The 26,511-nt window shown below is 35.7% G+C and overlaps 1 protein-coding gene across 1 annotated transcript in view; it reads left to right on the top strand.

Annotated features, from left to right (window-relative positions):
* LOC110459701 (von Willebrand factor A domain-containing protein 5A-like) overlaps window positions 1–21,305 on the top strand; it is a 25,021-nt gene extending 3,716 nt beyond the window's left edge. The window contains exons 3-16 of the mRNA XM_021512076.1: window positions 2,741–2,972; window positions 6,510–6,667; window positions 7,669–7,783; window positions 8,663–8,770; window positions 11,477–11,606; window positions 11,803–11,956; window positions 12,314–12,393; window positions 12,803–12,917; window positions 13,915–14,082; window positions 14,620–14,794; window positions 17,705–17,835; window positions 18,424–18,907; window positions 19,282–19,436; window positions 20,728–21,305. Of these exons, the coding sequence (XP_021367751.1) occupies window positions 2,741–2,972; window positions 6,510–6,667; window positions 7,669–7,783; window positions 8,663–8,770; window positions 11,477–11,606; window positions 11,803–11,956; window positions 12,314–12,393; window positions 12,803–12,917; window positions 13,915–14,082; window positions 14,620–14,794; window positions 17,705–17,835; window positions 18,424–18,907; window positions 19,282–19,436; window positions 20,728–20,910 (2,388 nt within the window). The 3' untranslated portion in view covers window positions 20,911–21,305. The remainder of the gene's footprint in view (window positions 1–2,740; window positions 2,973–6,509; window positions 6,668–7,668; window positions 7,784–8,662; window positions 8,771–11,476; window positions 11,607–11,802; window positions 11,957–12,313; window positions 12,394–12,802; window positions 12,918–13,914; window positions 14,083–14,619; window positions 14,795–17,704; window positions 17,836–18,423; window positions 18,908–19,281; window positions 19,437–20,727) is intronic.
* Window positions 21,306–26,511: the final 5,206 nt, after the last annotated feature.

Here is a 26,511-nt window from a genome sequence, read left to right as displayed (position 1 = left end):
TTTTTTTTTTGCGAATTCTCATTATGGAAATATAAATATAAGCAATAAACTGCATAGATGTGGCAGACCAACTGGTATAACTGCCACATGTGTCACAGACAAACTGAATGGTGCGCGCTAGCGCACCATGATAAGTTTGTCTGTGACACATGTGGCAGTTATACCAGTTGGTCTGCCACATCTATGCAGTTTATTGCTTATATTTATATTTCCATAATGAGAATTCGCAAAAAAAAAATGTCTTTTCCAAATTTCCCGCTTATTACCGTCAGGTCAGGTTAGTATCTAGAACGGCACAAAGATAACAGCTGACGTCATGCGCTATTTCCCATACAAAATTAAAAAGACTCCGCAACTTTCGTTCATAATTCATTTGAATTTGATTTTTATATATATCATATTCTCGATTCATAAATAGTAACAAATGACATTTTGTAAGCAACTATTCAAGTTTCGTAAAACATTTTCCTATTTTATTGCGACCTATATCCGGCGCACGCACTCAACGGAAGCCCGCAGTAATCAGGTCAGAGTTATATTTGCGGTCCGGCATGTTGTTGATGTTGATCGTGCAACCGGAGAAGGTTGAATTGGTGAAAAATTGTTTGTTGATCTCACAGACACTTGAGACAGGCAGCTGGTGTTAGGGATCAAAGCAGAAGATACCGATAAGTTCGGTAGTGACACTGTTAAGTCGCTCGGAGGTGCAAAGACCAACTTCAGTTATAGTCTCATAAGATGAAGCTGCTATTGGCAGTTCTTTAGTAGTAATATAGAAGGGCTTTGCCACACCAAATGTAAATATTGACAAAACAACAACAACGACAACAACAAAGAACACTCATGATGATGACCATACAACTGGTCCACAGTTAGTCTCAATCAAACTGAGTCTTTAAAAAGCCTATTGTGTAAGTTTGTCGGTCAGCAGTCGACATCTTTCACTTTTTCTTAATGATTTAGAAGATTTTATGAAATCACGTGACTGTAAAGGTCTGTCTAAAATAACGACCAGCTAGAAGAGGATTTACATGTATATATGAAGCTTTATGTTATGCTATACGCTGATGACACTATACTACTATCAGACACGGCAGAGGATTTGCAAAAGCAATTAGATGTATTTTTCGAATATTCCAACCTATGGCATCTAAGCCAATATCAGCAAATCTAAACTCATGGTATTTGGTAGAAAAAGAATTCCTGATGGCCTTAATTTTACATACAACGGTACTGTTATAGGAAAAGCTAAGAATTTTAAATATCTTAAGGTTTATTTTACTAAAACTGGTTTGACACAGTTCAATATTAAACAACTGTATGGTAAAGGTTTAAAAGCAATGTATGGTGCTATTTCCAAATGTAGGGATCATAATTTGTCAATAGATTGTCAACTTGATATATTTGACAAAGCCATCAAACCTATTGTTTTATATAGATTTGAAGTTTGGGGTTTCTGTAACTATAAACTTATCGAACGTTTACATTTAAAATTTTGCAAACACATACTTAATGTTAAAACGTCTACACCGAACTTTATGATATACTGAGAACTTTGAAGGTTTCCGCTAGATATTAATGTCAAAGTAAGAATGGTCGGATTTTGGGCTAAATTGACAAAAAACAACCAGAATAATTAAGTAATAAACTGTTAGCAATTTTATCAAATTATGAATCATCATGGCTAAGATATATGAAAAGTATTTTTGAAGAATGCAGTCTGATATATATATTTAATAGTCAAGAGTTTCGAAGTATACATGGGCTAAAAAGTACCATATTTTATAAACTAAAAGAAAAATTTATATTAAACTGGAGAAATGAAATTTATACTTCTCCGAAAGGAACCTATTATAGAATATTTAAGTTCGAACTTTGTTTAGAAAAGTACTTACTAGAAATCCCTCCGAAACTAGCCAAAGCGTATAGTAAGTTTAGAACATGAAACACTAAGTTACCAATTGAAAGTGGTAGGTGGTTCAATATACCACGTGAAAAAAGATTATGTAGTTTATGTTATTTAAGAGAAATTGCCGACGAATTTCATTATCTGTTTACATGTACACATCAACCAATTCTTAATAGTAGGCGAAAACATATATTAGATATTATTATGAAAGACCAAACACATTTAAATATCATACATTATTCAATTATGTAACACAACATGAATTGACATCATTGGCTAAATGTATTACCAATATTAATGACATAATTAATTTATAATACTAATGTCCATCCTGTTCCACCATGTATTATTGCCACCCATTTATATATATGTATTCACTACACTGTATTGTTTATGAGAATAAAACAATTGTCATTGTCACGGACGTCATGCTTTTCACGAACCCGCTAGTTATATGCAATATTACATTTACTGTTCTTGTTCTTTTATCAACGTATAGAAACCTCGTTAGACTAGACAATCATTTTTATTCGAAAAATGAGACATTTCAAGTTAATGTTCATACACAATTACAGGGAGCAGTACTCAAACTTCCGGTGTTTTTGTTTCTTTATTTTCATGACCTCAATATTCTGTCGTATTTCCTATTTAATGTTATTTTCCAAAAATGAGGAATTTTCCATGTTTAAATTCTCATATGGTTACTATGAAGAGTATTTGCGCATGATCGACATCTATCGATATCATCATGTCAAAAGGATTTTTCTAATTTATAATTTCTGTGTTTAAAAAATAGGATTATTGTGACATTTGTGCTGGTTTCCGTTTCAGGCACGTGACACCTACCAACAGGCTGTAAGTATTGGGCAGACGGCTGTGTTACTAGAGGAACACGACGATACAGATGATATCTTTGTGTGTCGCCTTGGAAACCTTCCACCCAATGAGAAAGCCCTGCTGAAGATTTGTTATGTATCTGAACTCCCGCATGACCCGAATGGTGCTCTAAGGTTCACACTGCCGACTGTACTCAATCCGCGATATGGGGCAGAACACAACACGGGTAAGTGTTTAATCGTGTACCGACCGTACTCAATCCGCGATATGGGGCAGAACACAACGCGGGTAAGTGTTTAATCGTGTACCGCCCGTCCTCAATCTGTGATACGTGACAGAACACAACGGGGAAGTGTTTAATCGTGTACTGACCGAACTCAATCCGTGATACGTGACAGACCACAACGGGTAAGTGTTTAATCGTGTACCGACCGTACTCAATCCGCGATATGGGGCAGAACACAACACTGGTAAGTGTCAAATCGTGTACCGACGTACTCAATCCGTGATACGTGACAGAACACAACGGGTAAGTGTTTAATCGTGTACCGACCGTACTCAATCCGTGATACGTGGCAAAACACAACGGGTAAGTGTTTAATCGTGTACTGACCGTACTCAATCCGTGATACGTGACAGAACACAACCAAGGCACGTGTTTAATCGTGAACCGACCGTACTCAATCCGTGATTCGTGACAGAACACAACCAAGGCACGTGTTTAATCGTGAACCGACCGTACTCAATCCGTGATACAGGATAGAACACAACACTGGTAAGTTTTAAATCGTGTACCGACCGTACTCAATCTGTGATACGTGACAGAACACAACGGGTAAGTGTTTAATCGTGTACCGTCCGTACTCAATCCGTGATACAGGATAGAACACAACACTGGTAAGTGTTAATTCGTGTACCGACCGTACTCAATCCGTAATACGTGACAGAACACAACGGGTAAGTGTTTAATCGTGTACCGACCGTACTCAATCCGTGATACATGACAGAACACAACCAAGGCTCGTGTTAAATCGTGTACTGACCGTACTCAATCCGTGATACGAGACAGAACACAACCAAGGCACGTGTTTAATCGGGTACCGACCGTACTCAATCCGTGATACATGACAGAACACAACCAAGGCTCGTGTTAAATCGTGTACTGACCGTACTCAATCCGTGATACGAGACAGAACACAACCAAGGCACGTGTTTAAGCGTGTACCGACTGTTTAATCTGTGAAACGGGATAGTACACAACGGATAAGTGTTTAATCGTGTACCGACCGTACTCAATCTGTGATACATGACAGAACACAACCAAGGCTCGTGTTAAATCGTGTACTGACCGTACTCAATCCGTGATACGAGACAGAACACAACCAAGGCACGTGTTTAAGCGTGTACCGACTGTTTAATCTGTGAAACTGGCTAGAACACAACGGGTAAGTGTTTAATCGTGTACTGACCGTACTCAATCCGTGATACGAGACAGAACACAACCAAGGCACGTGTTTAATCGGGTACCGACTGTTTAATCTGTGAAACAGGATAGAACACAAGACAGGTAAGTGTTTAATCACATACTGACCGTTCAATCTGTGATACGTGACAGAACACAATCAAGGCAAGTGTTTAATCGTGAACCGACCGTACTCAATCCGTGATACGTGGCAAAACACAACGGGTAAGTGTTTAATCGTGTCCCGACCGTACTCAATCCGTGATACGTGACCGAAAAAAACACAGGTAAGTGTTTAATCGTGTACCGCCCGTACTCAATCCGTGATACGTGACAGAACGCAACCAAGGCACGTGTTTAATCGTGTACCGACCGTCCTCAATCTGTGATACGTGACAGAACACAACACAGGTAAGTGTTTAATCGTGTACCGCCCGTACTCAATCCGTGATACGTGGCAAAACACAACGGGTAAGTGTTTAATCGTGTACCGTCCGTACTCAATCTGTGATACGTGACAGAGCACAACCAAGGCACGTGTTTAATCGTGAACCGACCGTACTCAATCCGTGATACGTGGCAAAACACAACGGGTAAGTGTTTAATCGTGTACCGTCCGTACTCAATCTGTGATACGTGACAGAGCACAACCAAGGCACGTGTTTAATCGTGAACCGACCGTACTCAATCCGTGATTCGTGACAGAACACAACCAAGGCACGTGTTTAATCGGGTACCGACTGTTTAATCTGTGAAACAGGGTAGAACACAACACAGGTAAGTGTTTAATCGTGTACCGCCCGTACTCAATCCGTGATACGTGGCAAAACACAACGGGTAAGTGTTTAATCGTGTACCGTCCGTACTCAATCCGTGATACAGGATAGAACACAACACTGGTAAGTTTTAAATCGTGTACCGACCGTACTCAATCTGTGATACGGGACAGAACACAATACATGTAAGTGTATAATCACGTACCAACAGTACTCTATCCGTAATACGTGACAGAACACAACACAGGTAAGTGTTTAATCACGTACTGACCGTTCAATCTGTGATGCAGGATAGAACACATCACAGGTAAGTGTTTAATCAAATACTGACCGTTCAATCTGTGATATGGGATAGAACACAATAAATGAAAGAGTCTAATCGAGTACCGACCGTTCTCAATCTGTGATACGTGACAGAACACAACACAGGAAAGTGTTAAATCACATACTGACCGTTCAATCTGTGATACAGGATAGAACACATCACAGGTAAGTGTTTAATCACGTACCGACCGTACTCAATACGTGATACAGGATAGAATACAACCCAGGTAAGTGTTTAATCAAATACTGACCGTTCAATCTGTGATACGGGATAGAAAACAATACACGAAAGTGTCTAACCGTGTACCGACCGTACTCAATCCGTGATACGTGACAGAACACAACGGGTAAGTGTTTAATCGTGTACTGACCGTACTCAATTTGTGATACGGGACAGAACACAATACATGTAAGTGTATAATCACGTACCAACAGTACTCTATCCGTAATACGTGACAGAACACAACACAGGTAAGTGTTTAATCGTGTACCGACCGTACTCAATCCAAGATACAGGACAAAAACACAACACAGGTAAATGTTTAATTGTGTACCAACTGTACTCAATCCGTGAGACGGGACTCAACACACCACAGGTAAGTGTACATCTCTTGCTCCCATGTAGATGTTTGCTCCGATGAGAGTGGACGAGAAACTCTCAGATTATCGTATACAAAAGAGATAAAACAATATTCAATTTTTGCGTCTTATTTCTTTCATGATCCATATGTATATATTTCTAAATGATCTTAATCCATCCTAACATGGAGAGAACAATTTTCAGAAGGTGACGAATCCATCATCTCGTCGGTCATAAAATGAAGACACATGATTTGCAGACCTTGCTTCCTACCAAAACATTTTGCCAAGAAAAGACTTCGAAAAGTTTAATGCTTTGGCAAAAAAAAAAAGCAAGGTAGATAACCTAAGCACAGGTTTCAGAATTATATTTGAACAAATATTTCTGAAAATTTTGGGAAAAAAGTTTAAAATAGACGTTTAAAATAGTTAATTCGAATTTGTAAGTTCCTAAATATAATATGAAATTCAAACATTGAAAAGCGGAAATAAAATACATGAGTCAACAACTTTTGATAAAATATTTCGTGAGTTTTGAATCCTTTCTTTGTTATCCTGTTCAGACAATATGTACGCCCTATATATTTTTTATCGGATCATTCTTGGAATTGTTCTTTTCTAGGACCGGTCAATACCCGAACAGATGTCGTCTGCATCAATCCCGGAAGTTACGCAATGAGTCTAGATATTACCGTGCAGAGCCAGCAAAAAATCTCAAGCATCGTTTCGGAGAAAGACCAGTTACAACTGTCCCCTGGCAATAACGACCATGTGTGGAAAGTGTGTGAACATATTAACCTGCTTACTATAGCATTGACTTATTTGATATAACAGGATAGCTCATTTAATTGACATAACATCATCTGAAGGTTCAGTGTGCGTCTCCTTTGTGGATGAAACAAGAAGACTAGTTTGATCCTCTGTTGTACATCAACAGAATATGTCGCTCGCGTAACGGAAACGTTGACTGGCTTTGAAGTCGGGTGTCGCTTCTCTGTAATATTCAAAGGACTAGTATCAGCCTAACGGTTGGTCAGGTTTTTTACCGGGTAAAAATATCTGACCAATCGTTAGGCTGATACCGTTTTGGTCTTTACAAATCATTTACAAAGCTAGATTTACATGGAGTCTATTTTTGTATTCAGCACATAGATATTGAAACAAAGGTCAAATTTTGGGTGATTTTTTTATATTTATAATGTAGTTTTAAAAACATACCTATGTGTAAGTGTGTTGTACATGATGAAACCACTATCCATATACATATGACAAACATGCCCTTTGTTTTTAGGGCAAATCATTTCTACTGTTCACTGCGACCTCAACATAGTGCCATGATATTTTTTCTATATACAGAATTTCGTATATTTGTGGATTTTATGGGTATTCTGGTGACGCAGTGGGTAGCGCACTCGACTTTCACAAAGATCGTCGGGGTTCGATTCCCATATCGGCCGTGAATAGGAATTGGTTTTCTGCAGGTACTCCGGCTCCTTCCCACATCAAAACCCCTTGCGCGCTTTCACCCGTCTAGCAAGAGTGATTTACATTAGATGTTATAATTTGTGTCACAATTATTGTAAAATTATTTAAATATATATTTACGCTGAGTTTTCTATCCTCAGGCTATATTTACGCTGATTTTGCTATCCACAGGCTATATTTAGGCTGATTTTTCTATCCTCAGGCTATATTTACGCTGATTTTTTCTATCCTCAGGCTATATTTACGCTGATTTTGCTATCCACAGGCTATATTTACGCTGATTTTTCTATCCTCAGGCTAGTATCCGGTTTAATGGAGGTACCCAACTTGATCATGATATTTCCATAATGATTTTGTACCAGGATATGCACCAACCGCAAGCTATATTGGAACGAGGGACCAGAAGTCCAGGTAAATTGCAAAAGACGAACCACAGGTAGTTATCTTTTATTTATTTTCGACACGCCATTTATAATATCCACTGATACATAATACCTATGGTCGTCATAAAAAAGGAAGAAATCGAGAGGAATCTTAGTGGTAAAGTATATGTAGGCGTTAAGGGTGGATCTACTCTTCGGTTGGCTATCTTTGAAAATCAATATCACGCCATACAATGCAATCTGATTGTGCACGTGCCATGTACCTGTATACATCTTATTACATATCCTTGTTATGAGAAGTTTATAGAGAATATACTTGACTTAGTTTATTCTGAACACAGGCATATCTTCCTCAATATTTAGATCAGTATAGTTGTTTGGCTCTATGCGATCTCTCCGTGTTTATGGTCACGTGTGATCGTTGTGAGATTTCGGTGAAATGGCTCTGTGTGACGTTTCCGATTTAATACTCATGTAGGACACTCCTATTGGACACTACCGAATGACATTTCTGTCAACACGGTTAAAAACGCACAGCTTGTGAAATGAAGACATAAGGGCATCACGTGATTAATGACAGCGCTCAAAGAACAGCCTTATTCAAATGATAGATTATCTAGGTCACCTTGCTTATCAAAGGCGAATGGACACTGAGGTATACACGGAAAGACTTTCATTACATTTTACTTGGCAGAATAGATATAATCAACATATGATGTTTGTATATTAAGGTGGAATATATATAACTAGGGATTCGAAAAGGCGTCAACCGGCCTTCGTTAATTGATTTGTCCAACATTTTCTTACCCTCGTAATATTGTCCACCATAATACACGCACATGCGTTGATTTTGTCTAAAATAAACAATTTTCACAACAATATATTTAAAGTTACTTTTTTTCTCAAGACAAAGGGATGCTTAACATGGACGTGTTGATGCTCAGCTTCTATCCGGAGATCGACTCTAAGTTCACAAGAACGTGTGGAGAATTTATTTTCATCATCGACAGGTCAGGTAAGTTTGCAAAACCTGTTAATAAATTCTATCAGTTTTACTTGGAGAATAACTTGAAATAATTATAGAGGAAGAGAAAAGTTCTCTAATTTGACACCCGGATATATCTATCTGCTTTCAGATCTGTCCTTGACATATATAGACGGTCGTCATCTGTATTATATCAGTAATACTGAGATTTTTCCCACGGAAAAATGTGTGAATGTGAAGCGTACAACTATGCAAATGACTTTATAAAGATGTGTGTGTGTTTATTTAGAATTGTACAAGAATGTTTTTAACTATTGTTACAGACGGTACAAGAATGTTTTTAACTATTGTAACAGACGGAACAAGAATGTTTTTAACTATTGTAACAGACGGAACAAGAATGTTTTTAACTATTTTTACAGACGGTACAAGAATGTTCTAAACTATTGTTACAGACGGTACAAGAATGCTTTTAACTATTGTTACAGACGGAACGAAAATGTTTTTAACTATTGTTACAGACGGAACAAGAATGTTTTTAACTATTGGTACAGACGGTACAAGAATGTTTTTACCTATTGTTACAGACGGTACAAAAATGTTTTTAACTATTGTTACAGACTGTACAAGAATGTTTTTAACTATTGTTCCAGACGGTACAAGAATGTTTTTAACTATTGTAACAGACGGAACAAGAATGTTTTTAACTATTGTTATAGACGGTACAAGAATGTTTTTAAATATTGTTATAGACGGTACAAGAATGTTTTTAAATATTGTTATAGACGGTACAAGAATGTTTTTTACTATTGTTACAGACGGTACAAAAATGTTTTAAACTATTGTTACAGACGGTAGAAGAATGTGTGTAACTATTGTTACAGACGGTACGAAAATGTTTTTAACTATTGTTACAGACGGAACAAGAATGTTTTTAACTATTGTAACAGACGGAACAAGAATGTTTTTAACTATTTTTACAGACGGTACAAGAATGTTCTAAACTATTGTTACAGACGGTAGAAGAATGTGTGTAACTATTGTTACAGACGGTACAATAATGTTTTTAACTATTGTTACAGACTGTACAAGAATGTTTTTAACTATTGTTCCAGACGGTACAAGAATGTTTTAAACTATTGTTACAGACGGAACAAGAATGTTTTTAACTATTGTTACAGACGGTACAATAATGTTTTTAACTATTGTTACAGACGGAACAAGAATATTTTTAACTATTGTTATAGACGGTACAAGAATGTTTTTAACTATTGTAACAGACGGAACAAGAATGTTTTTAACTATTGTTACAGACTGTACAAGAATGTTTTTAACTATTGTTATAGACGGTACAAGAATGTTTTAAATTATTGTTACAGACGGTACGAAAATGTTTTTAACTATTGTTACAGACGGTACAAGAATGTTGCAATCTGTCAATGTTTGGAAATATATTGTGATGAAATCATTTGTTCCCAGCACTCATTTTTAATAATTACGATAATATTTCAAAAATTAAGATAATGAATTTGGAATTTATAGTTTCTGTATGTCATATGTTATGGAATGAAAACGTAGGGAAGTAAGATTTCAAAAGAAATGCTGCCACTGTCTCTCAGGCAGAATAGTGTATGATAATATAGTACTGGTCAACCATGATGTACAGTGTCACACCTCCCAGTATATTAGCCATATTGCTTTACGAAAAGGTAATTCCCTTTTAGAACAAAACTTTGATTGTTCTCCCTTGATTTATCCCTTAACCCCTATGTATTGCAAACAATAATTGGACAAATGTTGGAATTATAAAGACCGAGAAATGTACACAGGTTACTGCACCTTTAAGAATCAGGTTATGTATACTGTCTGCCAGATCGACTTACACTATATCGTACAGCTGTGTCGTCCTTTATTTCACTGCAAAGGCGTTTTAAATGTGATATTTCCGGCAAATTATCTTTAAGAATTTTCCAGTTTAAATGCAAACGCAATTTCTTATATAACTAATAATGTTATAAATATAATTTTGAAAGTGAAAACAAATATTATTGATAAGTTTCCGCCATATAAGGGGGAAATATAACTGTGATATCTTCGCTAACTGCATTGTATGATTATAACAAGCAATCATATATCCCATCACAATGTCATTTCTGATGGATCGAGCAATCTTCTACGGTTCAGGAAAATGCAATTAACAGAAATTTTAAGGGTTCTTCGTTGAATATCATCAAACGTTGTACGCGCATTTAATATCAAGGTTACATTTTCTCCCTCCCCGCACTCGTTAAAACATCCGAAAAATATGCTACATTCGTGAATTACCAGGTAACGGTGAATTTGTTAATATGCTTTATTTATTAAGGCAATACGAAAAACAAAAAGGTATTGGTATTCCTGCTGTGATTGGATAACGTTGAATCCCAGACCTGATTAAACAATACGATACAGAAAGTTCGAATGCTCTTTAAGGTAGTAGTGCGTACATCAATATAAAAAAAGAAATTCCGAATAATAGGAGCATTTCGGAACATAAAACTCATTTGGTGTATAGAAATTAGAGGAAGAAAATAACTTCCCTGAGATATTTTAATTAAGGATAGAGTATTTTAAGATAAAGAGTAACATGTATTGTGTACGACAGTACAACGTCTATAAGACTCTTAGCAATGCAAAAATATTTGATACAGAGTACGACTAAAAATCTGATATAATATTTCTAATGTTATATTTCAGGTAGTATGGCCAATGACAATAGGATAGAGAGCGCACGGGATACCCTTCTCCTGATGATCAAGAGTCTCCCTGTTGGATGTTTTTTCAACGTTTATAGCTTTGGGAACTACTTTCACATCCTCTTCGACAAGTGAGTACGCCTCCGTTCGCAGCTGTAAAGCATCTTATTAACAGGTCCTTAAACATAGTTGTTTATCCTAGATATGAGTTTTTGAAGAAAAAATACATAAAATTATTCCATGCATTGCGTTAAATATCTCAACAGCAATAAAAAGGATGTTTTCTTCTGTTAAACCTGTTGTTTAATTAAAAGTCAATGGTTACAGAGATTCCGCCTGCAGTGTGCAGTATAATGAGCAGAGTATGACGTACGCCCTGGACTATGTACAGAAAATGGAAGCAGATATGGGCGGTACAGAGATACTGAAACCATTGGAGGATATGTATTCAAAGCCCTGCCTCCCCGGTCATCCCCGACAGGTACATATTACTACAAACCGCGTCTAACAATTCCAAATACCAAATTCAGGAATATGCATTTCAAAAGCCGCTGCATCCCGTGCCCTTTCTGACGGATAACCAACATTTGATACATCTTGTCATGAGGAGGTCGCTGGCAATATTCTAATATATATATTTTTTATATTAGATACTAGTATTGCAGTGTCTCTGGTAATAAAAGGAGCGTCGGATTAAATGACCAAATATTACGACATATAGATATAATTTGTTTAGTTAATGTATTTGCAGTTAAGGCTGTTGGCACATTACTTGATAACAAGGAGTTGGTTTCAACAGCCGAATTAGGCAAGTATGGCATGTTTTGTTGTATTAAAGGTGATCCTGTTGACGGATGGAGAAGTATGGAATGTCACTGATTGTCTGAATCTCGTCCGGAGGAACGCCCAAACTACCAGGTTAGAATCCTCTACAGTTATCGTTTTATTTGTTTAAGTCGGTGGGTGAAATCAGCCCTCACTAACACGATATTTAATTTTATGACACAGTGGTTAGTGTGTGCGACTCAATAGAATACAGAATAGATACAGAGAGGAGTTAATTATGTGATGGCCTTTTTCACGACTACCAACTACCATCAGTCCCATTTGTCATGAATAATACCCCTGTCGTCTTCATCGAAATGCCAGTGGAGCTAAAATATAAACAGACGCTCTTCTCCATGGAGTGTTGTTGTGTTATTGTTGTAAACACGCAGGAGATAATGAAACAAATTCATCTACTTTTTAATTCAGAGAACAAAAAAGTCGTCATATTTATATCGTTTGATTGACTTGTGTGTTACTTTCCTATCTAATATCACCTCAGGATGTTTTCCGTGGGAATCGGCGAAGGTGTGTCGACAGCATTGGTAAAAGGACTAGCCAAAGCAGGGAAAGGCCGTGCTGAGTTTGTTAAGGGAAACGACAGATTGCAGACAAAGGTATAACTTGTCACACTGACTTTGTAAAAGTTAACAATATGTTCTTCGGATGTCGTTTCTCACGACATATTTGTGAAGAAGTATATTTGGAAAGAGAATAAAACTACGTATACCTCTTTGTGCCAAAAATGATTGCTGTACTTGAGCATCTTGTGTGATCTAGGCTTTGCCTGTTGCCCAATTCCTTTGTATCTAAGATCTGAACAATAAATATTCTGAAATGAAAATCTAGAAAGGCTTATTATTCGGCAGGATATTAGCTTGTATAGATCATAGTTAACTATATGTACCCTGGTCAATCCGTTGTTATAGAGGACAAGGCTAACTATTTGAGTTAGAGCACTGAGTCATTGAGTGTTCAGTCATTAAATGTCTGAAGAAATATTGCTTCCAAAGGAGTTATTGTTGTTATTAAAGAAGAAGAGGAATAGAAAAAGAAAAAAAAATCATATATACTTCAATAATCATTTAGATAATAGCAACAGCTGATTATTTTCTTAGAGAAAATCTGATACAGAAGTGTCAACCATACTTCACTTTGAACTCCAAAGTGATTAAACTAGGGCAAAATACGAACATATGAAAAATTTATATGGGGACTCTTGAAAAAGTGTAAGTGGAATCAGAATGGTAAACGTCTTCTAATCATCAACCACACATGCAATGTGAATCTAGGTCAAATACAAGCAATATCAAGTCAACCAAGCAAGAACCTAATTAACAAATATAACATAACATACCACACAAAGAAATAGCATATTTCCCTTGAGAAAATGAGATGAGATATATTGAGATGATTACGAGATTAGGTTTATTTCCATAAACCTCAATATATTGTCCAGTTACTCAGTCATTTTCAGACTTTCATTGAATTTAACCAAAAACGTACTAAAGAACACATGGCCTCTACAAGTATGGGGTTCTAAAGGTTACCAGTTGTGTAATCACGTAATTGCTCAATCATAATGATGTGTTTATTGTTCACTTCCGGTTACAGGTGGTTTCACTTCTAAAGAGTGCCATGCAATCAGTGGTTACCAACATACAGGTTGATTTAGAACTTCCGCCGGAAGTGACTGGATCGATAGTCCCAAACGATTGTCCTTCGTTATTCAGCGGAGAGGAATTTATTATGTACGCGGTGTTGAAAGGATCAGAGTCGATGGTAAGTGACACTGCTGGTCACTTTTGTTTCAATATTTTCAAATATGTTCATTAACGACTTCAAATCTTATCTTATATTATTTAAAACTACATTCATTAAATTCTTAACATTGGGAGGTTAATAAAATAAGCATAAAATGTCTATGTTTTTTTGTTTTTTTTTGAAAAATGAATTGATAATTATTTTCATATGTAGCGATAATCCACTGATAATTCCACTGATAATGCAATGGAATACTAATTTCAATTATAATATACCATTTTTTTATAATTCAAATATGTAGGCATATTTTTTCTTGTATGTTAGTTTATGAAACTTTCAGTTTACATAAACACAGAAAGACAGACATATCGAAAACTGCCACAAAAAGGGAATCTGTCATTTAATTAAATGTTTAAAAAGATGTCGTCGCTTTTGTAACAAAATACATTATTCCGAGTAGAAGTAACGTTATAGCTCGGTTAATGTGATAACTTCTCAGTTGATTGGCAAATAAAAAAACCCACAAAAGTTGCAGAGTAAGGTTTTATATTACAGGAAAGCATACAAGGGAACATCATTTTACGAGGTGTCATTGAAAATCAGATTTTTGAGCACAAACTAGCTTTCCAGGGACAACATCAACAACAAAATCTGGATACGTCACTTCCTGTTCACAGGCTCACAGCCAAAGCTCTCATACAGGAGCTTGAAGATGAAGAATCAGCGACACGTAAGTTTTTTTGTATCCTTCAATATGTCCTCCAATAAATAGCATAGCTATATATCTTTATCTCAACGATATCAGTAATATTTGCTGTTTAAATTGAAAAAAATGTGTATGTTATATATAGTTAAGATTTAAGTGCGTTCAATTACAGATGACGTATGTTCATACTGCCTTTAACTCAAATCACTCATATCGAAAAAAGAAATGATTTTCTTTAATGAGATAAACTCATGGATCGGCAAAAATCAACATGCTACTATTGGGTTATCAGTATACCCCCCGCAACGAAGTTAGGGGGTATACTGGAATCAGCTTGTCAGTCCGTCCGATCGTCTGTTCGTAGAAAAAATTTGTCCTGTCAACTGCTTCTAAAGTTTTGCATCGATTTCAACGAAACTTTCCAGATATGATAACTACCACATGAAGTTGTGCATTGATTCTGTGCTCAGACCTACTTTCTTACCGCTGGCTTAAATTCATGTTACATGGTCAAAAAATGGTATTCAGCCCTAAGACTCCCAAATTCTTGCAGGTCATTTATATAATATAATTATTCAAAAATGTATCACTGGAATAAGAAATTGGGCTACAGCACAAAAACTTCCTATGATATTTTCATTCTATCCCTTTTTTAAAGTTATGGCCCTTTGTTGCAAAATCCTTGTCCGGACAACTCCTACAAATCTATGGGGCCGATTTCAACGAAAGTGTTTAGATATGCTAACTACTACCTAAATTTGTGCATCCATGTATTTTGTTCCAACCATTTTTTATGGAGTTATGGCCCTTTGTTGAAAAATCTTTGTCCTGACAAACTTCTCCTAATCTGCTGGTCCAATTTCAATGAAAGTTTCCAGATATGATACATTTGTAACTATCACCGGATGTTTTGCATCCAGGTATTATGTCTTCAATTCAACACTTTTTTACGGAGTAATGGCCCTTTGTTGAAAAATATTTCTCCAGACAACTCCTCCAAACATATGGGGCCGATTTCAACGAAAGTGTTTAGATATGCTAACTACTACCTAAATTTGTGCATCCATGTATTTTGTTCCAACCATTTTTTATGGAGTTATGGCCCTTTGTTGAAAAATCTTTGTCCTGACAAACTTCTCCTAATCTGCTGGTCCAATTTCAAAGAAAGTTTACAAATATGGCAACTGTCCCATTTTTAGGTCACCTGAGCTTTGCTCAAGTGACCTATTCTGATCGCATTTTGTCCGTCGTTGTCCGTCGTGCATCGTGCGTCGTCCGTTGTCCGTCGTGCGTCGTGCGTCGTCTTTCGTCCGTCGTGCGTAAACTTTTTACATTTTCAACCAGAAGATCAATTCCTATCCCAACCCCAGGGGCCAGGGTGGGGCCCCAAAGGGAAAAGTAACCAATATTTAAAAAATCTTCTTCTTGAGACCCAGATGTACTACAGTCAGTTTCTCTGCATGGTTAGAAAGATCATCAGGGGCTTTATAAAAATAGTAAATTACAGTTATCCCGTGTTATCCGTTCTCCCTTGGGGAGGAGTCAAGTTTACTATAGTTTATATAGGGAAATAACACTTTTTTGCATATTTTGTCAATTGTTACCTGGAAATTATTAATACTTGGTTAGAATGATTATGATGCCAGATGGCAATTAGATGGTAGAAGAAAATCAGATCCTGCCCCATCCCCAGGGGCTGGAACGGTGGGGCCCGAATGGGTTAAATGGTTAAAAAGTTCAAAAATCTTCTTCATCAGACTCAGATGTGTTACAAACAAATACTCTTCGTGGATAGAAAGATCCTTATGTGCATTACCGATTTGAAAAAAGATCAGTCCTTGTCCCAGGGGCTGGAGGGGTGGGGCCAAAAAGGGGAAAATGACTGATATTTAAAAAACCTCTGCACTCAGATGGTAGAAGACTCAAATTTCTTTTTTTGGATTGAAATGCCCTTGGTTCATTATATAAACTGTTAGTTATATTACCCTTTGGTCATCTGACTATATCTTGTCCTTTTTCAGCAAGAAATAATTCAAACTTGGTTGAAATAGTTATAATGAAATTGAAATCAAATAGTATCAGAAACTAATATCCTGTCCTACCCCAGAGGTTGGCCAGAGAGGGAAATTGGCTAAATAACAATAGATATTATATTTTTCAATAGCAAAATAATGTATTTGAATAGTTTTTAGAGTTCTTATCCTATGGTGACATGACAAGTATTGTGTTTCACTTTGTTAACATGTTGATTTCCACATCACATCTCAATAATGAAATTGAGCTACCAGTACCTATGCTATAACTAAGGTGACCGCTAAGACCATTGGGCCTCTTGTTTCTATTCCAAGTAATTACTTTTTCATTTCGACCCTTTTAAAAGGAGTTATGACCCTGTGTTGAAAAAACTTTTGTCTGCCTCCTAAATAATTTCAATGAAAGTTTACAAATATAGTAAATATCCCCTGATGTCGTGCATCAGGGTAGTATTTTTTTATTTCGATCCTTTTTAAGGGGTTATGGCCCTTTGTTAAAAATATTTGTCCTGACATCTCTTCCTTAATTACTATGACGATTTCAGCAAAACTCTTTCATCTAGGCTAACAAGATTTGGTTTGCAAGTATGTTTTGGCATTGAGAAGGAGTAAAGAAGTATGTAAGTGACATAAATACTTAAATAAGTGTAGAGCTCAGCCAATAAAAAAAATCATTACTGGTAGGAGGCTGATAGATTGCTTTGCAATGCTTTGCCTTAGTAAGCCTTTAGCTTACAGTTCTGGTTTATATTGGAGCGGGGGTACCAGTTAGCCGTTGACTTACAGGTCTAGATTTTTTACTAAACAACGTGATTTTAAAAAGATGTAATTACCAATTTAAACAGATCTATTTGACCTAATTGATTCATTGTAATAACTATATAATTACATCATTTATCAGGTGACATGAATCGGAAAGCCACTACTGACAACCAAAATAAGATTGTACTTGTGAGTACGGCCACAAATGTCATCTCAAAGTACACAGCCTTTGTCGGAGTTGACAAACTCAGCAAGGTGCTACTTCCACAGGTAAGTCTATATGAATCAATATTTTTTAAATGAACACAAACACTTATACGCGTAAAATTTGAACAAAACTAAACACAATATGAAACAATATAACTAAAGAAGTATTTGTTTTTATTAAATTATCATGTATAATATAAAAAAAAATGTAATTCTAGTAAAAAAAGATGATTCCTGAAACCGTCGACATGTGTTTGCATAAGTTATAAATTATAAATTATACATCTGTGATTTTACTTATCTGTCCTCGGTCTCACATGTAAATGTTCTTTGTTATGCAAAGTGATTCAAATCGACCGTTGATCTATGATCTAGATTTTACCATTTTTTACCAGTTGTTTCCGTTTTTTTAAAATTCATACTTGTTCGATACATATTGATTGTTTGCAGTTTTTCTATCTTAACCAGATATTGTGAGCGCCTGATAGCTTCGAGAACGAAATTTTACATCAGTATGAAAATACGTAGTTTACAGGGTGACCCCTGTGTTTTCTTACAACGTGTATATTTATTAATTATCTACAATTATACCATTCACCAGTCAGAGCATTCGAACATTGTCTAGTACAATGTACACTTTTTGTTTTACAGGGCGTTGTCGAAAGAAGAACACATCAAGGAGGATGGTTTGGAGCAAGTTCGGGTGGGGGCGGATTTGGAGCAAGTTCGGGTGGGGGCGGAATGTTTGGAGCAAGCTCGGGTCGGAGTGGAATGTTTGGAGCAAGTGTAACGGGGGGCCCGTCCTATGGATTATTTGGATGCAAACCAAGTCCCCAGTTTGGATCAAGCAATAGGCATGGTGGAATAACCCAGGCAATGTTCGGTTCGAAGCCTATAGACAATGCTAGATGCTTTGGCGGCATGTTCGGAGCAGCAGCATCTAAATCTAAAGTAATAATAGGAAGTTCAGGAAACATTGCGTCGAATTTGTTTGCAAAGCCTGCCCCCACCTCCTCAACATTTGGAGCACCCCAACAAACCTTTGCCGGATTTGGGGGGTCACTACAAAGCTCTGCCTCATTTGGAGCACAACAACAAAACTGCGGATCGTCTGGAGGACTTATGTTCGGTAGAGGTAAAATAGTTACTGTTTCCTGATAGAATTCTTACATAAAGTTGTTCTTATTTTTTACCAGTTCATGTTTTGCTTTTGAAATAATGCAGGCAACGGCTGTTCAAAACATTTAATAGCTTAAGGATCGAAAAAAGCTCCTGGTATGTATGTATAACAAATGTTGTTTTGGAGAAATGCTTCACTATGATAAATTTAACGCGCAGATTTTATGATTTAAAATGACATTTATTAACATCTTAGAGAAACAATAAAATAAAAAGAACGTTTTACTAGGAAAGGTAGTTTATAGTTCTTTCAAATTCAAGTTATTTGCAAAATTGAGCTGGCGCACAAAGATGCACAAAATATATAAGATATTCATAAAATTTATTTAGGAACACCTCTCCAGAATTCTGCTCCTCAGCCACTTTCTGAGAAAACGAAACTGGTCCTTATGCAAGGTTTCGACGGGTCTTGGGCACTGAGTGACGAATTTGCCAATTTCCTTGGGACTACAAGTGAGGGTCTTCAGCAGAGTTCACAAATTCAGGTACAGTAATGCACTGGTTCTTTATTTCGTACTTTCGTTTCATTATGAAAAAACAATTCATCTTGAATATAGTTTGCAAATATACTTATACGCAGAAAGGCAAGTGTGTACACATCAATTTTAAAACATATATTAGTTGAATGCCATAGAAACACAAGTGATGAAGGAAGACAATTTTAAGACTCACGCCCTGTCCGGGCCTTGAACTCACAATCGTTGGCGATTAATCGCCTAGCCTATAAATATCCACAGCTTCAACCAACCAATTCATCACCTAATCTTTTTAAAAACAAAATTTCGATGTTGAAGTGGTCAACAGCCTTCCCGACATGGTCAAAATGATAAATCATCTATTGATGATATGAGATCCTGGATCGCAATGTATGGATAACATTAGCCACGGTTCAATTACAACCGGGTATTTATATTGCATTGCTTGGCACCCAGACACGAACGCAAGTATGCTATTAGAATCGACTCTGGGGTCTGGCCCTACACCTACGAACTCGTTCTCTGGTCAAAACCTTTTCAATGGTTGTGATTCCAAACCCCTTCAAAACATATGCCATCGCTTGGCATCAAGAGACGAACACAGTCATGATATTAGAATTAAATATTGGATCTAGCTCCAGCCCGAGGGACTTAATTTGTGTGCCATAAGTTTGAAACGTTTAAGATCCCTATTCCATAGCCATATATACCATTACTGGGCACCCAGACCAAGGTGAGCGATAAGGCCCTCTGGACCTCTTGTTCATTATTTATTTTGTTTTATTTATCCTTTTTGAAACTCATTTATCAAGTGGTAAATCCGATAATGATTTTAGAAAAATGATATCCTTGGGAGCAGCTATATCGAAATTTGCATTTAAGATGCAGTGATTATTCACCATGTTCTCATGCCAACAATAAAATGTTCCATTTGACATATTCCGGGATATCTGCTACCACAGCTGACTTGATGTTGTGTTTTACGTTTCCTATATGCTTATTCACATCAATGTCCTTCACAATTCATACGTCTGTCAAAGTATTTACGGGAGGCATAAAGGCACGGAAAGCGCCAGTCCTAATTTTGGTTCCAATACCACTTGCTTAGATATCCTTAAATGTTTATTAAACTTTGTACATTTGTACAAATAAGTGTAGTAAAGCAAAGCTGGGCAAACTCTGCGTATAATTAACTTGCATACTATGCTCTGACTTCCAAATTAAAGCTTATATTTCAAGCTTTTATCAACGGAATTTTTATATTGCAATTATAGAAATCATATATTTAAATTTCTTTCAGAATCTAAATGCATGGGCGACCTGTCTTGCACTGGCATGGCTTCACCTGAAAGAATCGTTAAACAAAGAAGAGTGGTCGCTGATCGAAAGCAAGGCTCTTCAATGGCTACAACTTCAGGGTTTTACAGACGAAGATATGAAAAATCTGTTTGCACATGCGCAAAATCAAATTAAAAATATGTAAAATTGATTTCAAGAAGATTATGAGAAAGTTTAAATCTTTTACTAATATGTTGTGTATGAACAATAATTACACTTTGTCGCTAAGAAGCAGCTACACACAGACAAAAAGTAGTGTTTTTTTTTTTTGCCTTTTCGCTAATTATTTTATTTAAGGTTCATGGTACATGGTACCACTGCTTCAGCTATAATCACGAAGAAGAGTTCAACTATAGAACATTCTTCCTTTTATAAATAAGATGAAAAATCCTACGAAGGGAGTTTTATTGCTTAAAGTAAAATCCCCAGTCAAGTTATGATATCTTAATGTTCATTAATGTTCAAACAACTCCAACAACCAGGTGGAGTATACAATGGTCTGGGGTGGGTGTTGCGGTATCTGTGCTGTAGCATTCAAGTGAGGTAGCACTATAAACGATATCGTTGGAAGCACGGTCCCACTACAAACAGAACACAATACATCTCCAGCACACACACAGGCATACACACATAGGGAGATATTAGCCAGGTGGCATAGGAATAGTAGCGCCTGATAAGGCAGCTCCTGCGAATTCTGTATATTGTATTGATTACTATATATGCTAATCGTATTGACTGTATAAAAGTGTTTATCTATGTACTGTAAAGCGCTTTAGAGTGGCTTATGTTAGCTAGATATGGCGCTATATGAAATGTTGTATATTTTATTTATTTATTTATTGTATTCGTTTATATACTTTTGACTCTCACTTAGTGCTGTTCATTCATCATCCTGGATGGCTACATTAAAAAACTGTAGGGTTTGTAGTCAATCTGAAGGTCCTGAATACTTGTTTTGAAACGGACTTGAACCGATATATCACAACAGTAACAATTGTAACTATATAGCTTAACTTGTTGTTACCTTTGACCTTAACCTGGATTCCGGCTGTTTTTAACAATGTTGTCTTATTTTGATATTAGAACACCATGTAGTTCTTTGAGCAGTATCAATGAAAGTCTCTTTTATCTGTACATGCCATTAGTGAAATATCATTCAATTAGTTAATTTTGGCTATTTCTCAAAACTGCACTTCTCCAGTTCATTTCCTATAACCTAAAAAACAGCCAATACAAAAAGTGATGACGTCGTATACCGTAATGTTTGGCGCGATTGTTGTTTTTCTGAGTTCTGATTTGTTAAATTTGCTTGACGATGAAATATTCTGAACTATTAACTATAAGGTGTTATCGATTTTTTTTGTATTTCAAATATTTTACTTTTTCTGTGAGCCGTCATTTGAGTACTGCTTTAATGCTATTATTTTTTCTGATATACATATTGATGTATATCGTAAAACGATTAGCATGAGGGACGCAAATATATCAAGAAAATAATTTGTGTTATGTGATATCATTGTATATTTTATACAGGTCATCCACCATGGCAAGCTGGTAAGACAAATAATTAAATAAAACAAGGACACCAAATTTGAATTGAATATGGCCGTTTATTACAATAAACGACGGTTGTTATGACGTTCACATTTTGTCATATAAATAGACCCAAAAAGTCTTAGATGGGGGTCCTATTCCGCCATACACAATATAATTGATGCAATATTAATGCTAGTTGTAATACATAATTTTTACACACAAAATACATGATATAACATCGATACATTGCTTAACAATCGCATAAGAAAATGTTGTACACCAATACATAAAGTTATGCACATTCAGAAAATTCTAACAAGAAAGGAGGAAAGTAGGGGATGGTGGGGGGTAAAGGTTATCTTGTATATACTAAAATCTGTGATCAGATAAAACAATACAAAACTTACCAAGTTGAAATAAAATTGACCTTGACCGTACGAACCTTGTTCCGCCATCTTCTTTTATCAGCTTCTGAATAGGAGCTGCTGCGTCATTTGTATTTATAGTGATCTAATTTTAGCAACATATCAATGCGCGCATGTAACCTGTCGGACCGCATCACTCATACCCCAACATACCTCCTTCCGTAAATAAAAATAGTTATCTAAAAGCATGGAAGTCTGACTGCATAAATTACATTAAAACAAGTTTTAATTTGTATTTATACAGGACATCCACCATGGCAAGCTGGTGAGACAAATAATTAAATAAAACAAGGACACCAAATCTGAATTGAATATGGCTGTTTATTACAATAAACGACGGTGGTTATGACGTTCACATTTTGTCATATAAATAGACCCAAAAAGTCTTAGATGGGGGTCCTATTCCGCCACAATGATTACTGCAACACCAGGCTAATACATAAATAAAACGAGGTGCAGCAGATTCAACTCCATATATGTTAACAGATTTTTTACATTGTTGATTTTATTCTATTTAATATTGAATTTCTGAGTATTGTACCTTTTTATTTATTTTTCAATTACTATTTTTCAAATTACATTTGTCTTCGCTCAACTGATTAAATCTTCTTTCTACAGATGTTGAATTGGCTCGTTCTCGTTTCCCCCACTTTTTAAAATAACATGGGGGGGGGGGGAATAATGTTGTTAGAAGGATTATAGTCTGTTTCTAAGTAGTATGGGCAGTATTTACCTGTGTTGTTACCTGTGGTTAACTCTTCTATCTAAGGTGGTGTTTTATCATATTTAATTAAATAACACATTATATAAGTTTTTTCAGATTTGTAATGATAAATGTTAAAATAATTTAAATATTAATCATATATATAAATATATATTCAGTATTAAATATATCCATTTTGTAGTCCTTGTACATGTGCTGCTGATAAGATGATAAGATGAAATGTGTTATTTCATTTTCTAGTACTTTAAATATATATATATAACTATCTTTATTATTGTAACATTTAATAAGATGCCTATACTATGTACAAAATGTAAGAATGTAATGTGTGACTAAGAGTGTGGTGTTTAACAGCTAATTAATCAGTTAATTAATCAAAATTCCTAGATGTTATAAGTATCTTATAACTATCATAAAAATCATTGAACATCTCAGGGACAGTATATACGTCCCTGAACATCTATAATTATCCAAGCTATCATTTCCATCCATGTGAGCTAAAAGTGATCACGGCCTATGCTAATTCAATTCAATTCAATGTATTACCAAATGCACATTGCATATAGGCGTACAGAAATATACATATAGATAAATACTTTACAAATATCTTGTACAATGGCCGAGATCATATGCAATAGATTCAATTCCATACATTATATTTATAAATTAGGAAATTGTCATCAGTTTGGGAAAACTTAAGTGTTTTCCTAAGGTAACTTAGCGGACTCTTATGAAGCATAATTTAGTTGTTTATGAAATAATACAAATAAAGCCTTAATCTAACCAAATTTCTAGGAAATAACAAAACTTCAAAGTCAATCATACAACCTCAACATGAAGGTAGAACGAGTACTATATATTATATAATGAAATGTGTTTATACAACAAACATTTTGAAGATGTCTCGAATATGTTTCTCATTTCCTGAATAAAACTATCCTTTATGTGCTGTATATATAGTAATAAAAAAGATTTCTCATTTGGTACACATTGTGCCAACCACACATCTCCAAAACCCAACTCAGATGATAAACCCAATTTGCTTTACAATTTGGTTTCCTGTTATAAAGCTCTAAAAGTTCATCGTAACAGGCCCTCAAAATATAGTTATTAGTTTTTAATATTTGCAGACAGTACTTTACAATAGCAATCCTACGCTGTATATGCAAAGCGTAAAGACCAAGTTCAAAATACACCATGGCATTATTTACTGTTTTCCTGACACCCAATACGGTTTTCAAACATAATAAATGTATATTTTCAATCTGCGGTGCAGGACTATAACCCTATACTTCACACCCGTAATTCCCATTACATGATATATAAGTATCAAATAAAGATAACATCTCTTACATTTGGGATAGATAATAACATCTGCCTCTTGGCTTTTGGACTTGAACTTTACATTGGAGATATGATATACATTTGAAGGGGGGTCAACTTGAGATTGCTATTACTAAACTTTACTATTCTTAATATGTGAATATTGGTAATGTATTTTAAAATTGTAATATATTGTGAACTCTTATGTAGTGCTGTTATATTCTATATTATCTGTTTAATAGTGTAATGTAAATATTTGACTGTAAACTCTACATAAATTATGTATAAGTATAAAAATATATCGATTACATATAAAGATATTTGACCCTCAAAAAAGTATTAAAACCTTATTTTTACCAAACAAAGCTACAAGTCACAAGGTTACTTTCACACAGGTAAGTTACCTGTGGGTAAGTATGAAACAGACTATAATTGGTTTGCCATTGTCTTCCTAAATCAACAATTTCCTTTGTTATATAAAAAGTGGGGGAAACGAGAACACCCCGTTAAATTTACCCATTGAATATAACGACGTTTGAAGAACACTCGTCAACAAAGGGTTGGTAATTTACCATTCAAAGGTACTCAATGGAACTGGAGGGGACCGGGGACCCGGGACCTGGGACCGGGGGACTGGGTAGGGGGCAGGAGGAGGGGGCAAATTGGATACTAATAGTCCATCTGTCATTTAAAAAACCACTTGCAATCTTTGGTTATTTGATAGCTCCTCATTGTCTGTCTGTTGGTTAATTCGAGTGAGTTCTTAAATACGTATTCGCGGTTGAACACTTGAACTAACTGTACGAGACATCTCTAATATTAATTCACAGAAAAAAAACGATTCTTTATACAAAAAAAGGTATTTTGAATTATCCTATATTTGAAAAAAAGAAACATTTATCTATAGTGATCACATTCCAAACATTTTTATTTTTATTTTGATATGCCCTAATATACGTTTGTATGAACACATTATGTTGACTTTTACTGTAATGAAGTCACTTCATGTTTTATGCCTTCTTGTTGTGTATAAATGTTATTCAAGTTTTTATACAAGTTGATATCACCGCACGGCGTATAAAGAGCGATGTAATTATATAACTGTGTTACAAAATTACACCGTAATGTGAATATATATGTTTAAATCTTAAAATGATTTGTTCTGTATAACCAAAAGGTCCAGGGTAATGATATTTTGCTAGAAGCATGCTGGGTTTGAAGACTATAAACTCTGTTCAACCTAATGTCCTTGTTCGACATTCAAGGTTACGGGCGTCATATGTTTAAATCTTTTAATAAGTTTGTATGAGTCAAACACTGATATTCTGCCTGTAGTTGTATTTCAGTCCACTTTAAAGATTACAAGTGTGAGATAAAACCAGATGAGCGATTCAGGCCCATTTGGCCTCTTGTTTCATTTTTGTTCAATGCTTTTCCTTTATTATGTACCTGTACATATACGATTCTCGGCGATATTATACATTCAATAGCTTGCTAATATTTTCACCTCTAAATGTTTTGTTAACGATTTAAATCCACCAGTGTTACAGTGTATCTATGATAATTTCATTTTGTAATGACAGATGGGGTACAATCTTACCAACAAATCACTGTTTGGACATAAATATGCAAAAGCGTTTATTGCCTTGGAATATATTATACCCGTCTCTTCAAACAGACCACTTTGTGAAACATGATTTCCCCCCAGTGGTTTGTGCACGATTTACCTCCCTTATTT

The sequence above is a fragment of the Mizuhopecten yessoensis genome, unplaced genomic scaffold, assembly GCF_002113885.1.
Source record: "Mizuhopecten yessoensis strain PY_sf001 unplaced genomic scaffold, ASM211388v2 scaffold10185, whole genome shotgun sequence".
Lineage (NCBI taxonomy): Eukaryota > Metazoa > Mollusca > Bivalvia > Pectinida > Pectinidae > Mizuhopecten > Mizuhopecten yessoensis.
This window is presented reverse-complemented; position numbering and strand designations above follow the sequence as displayed.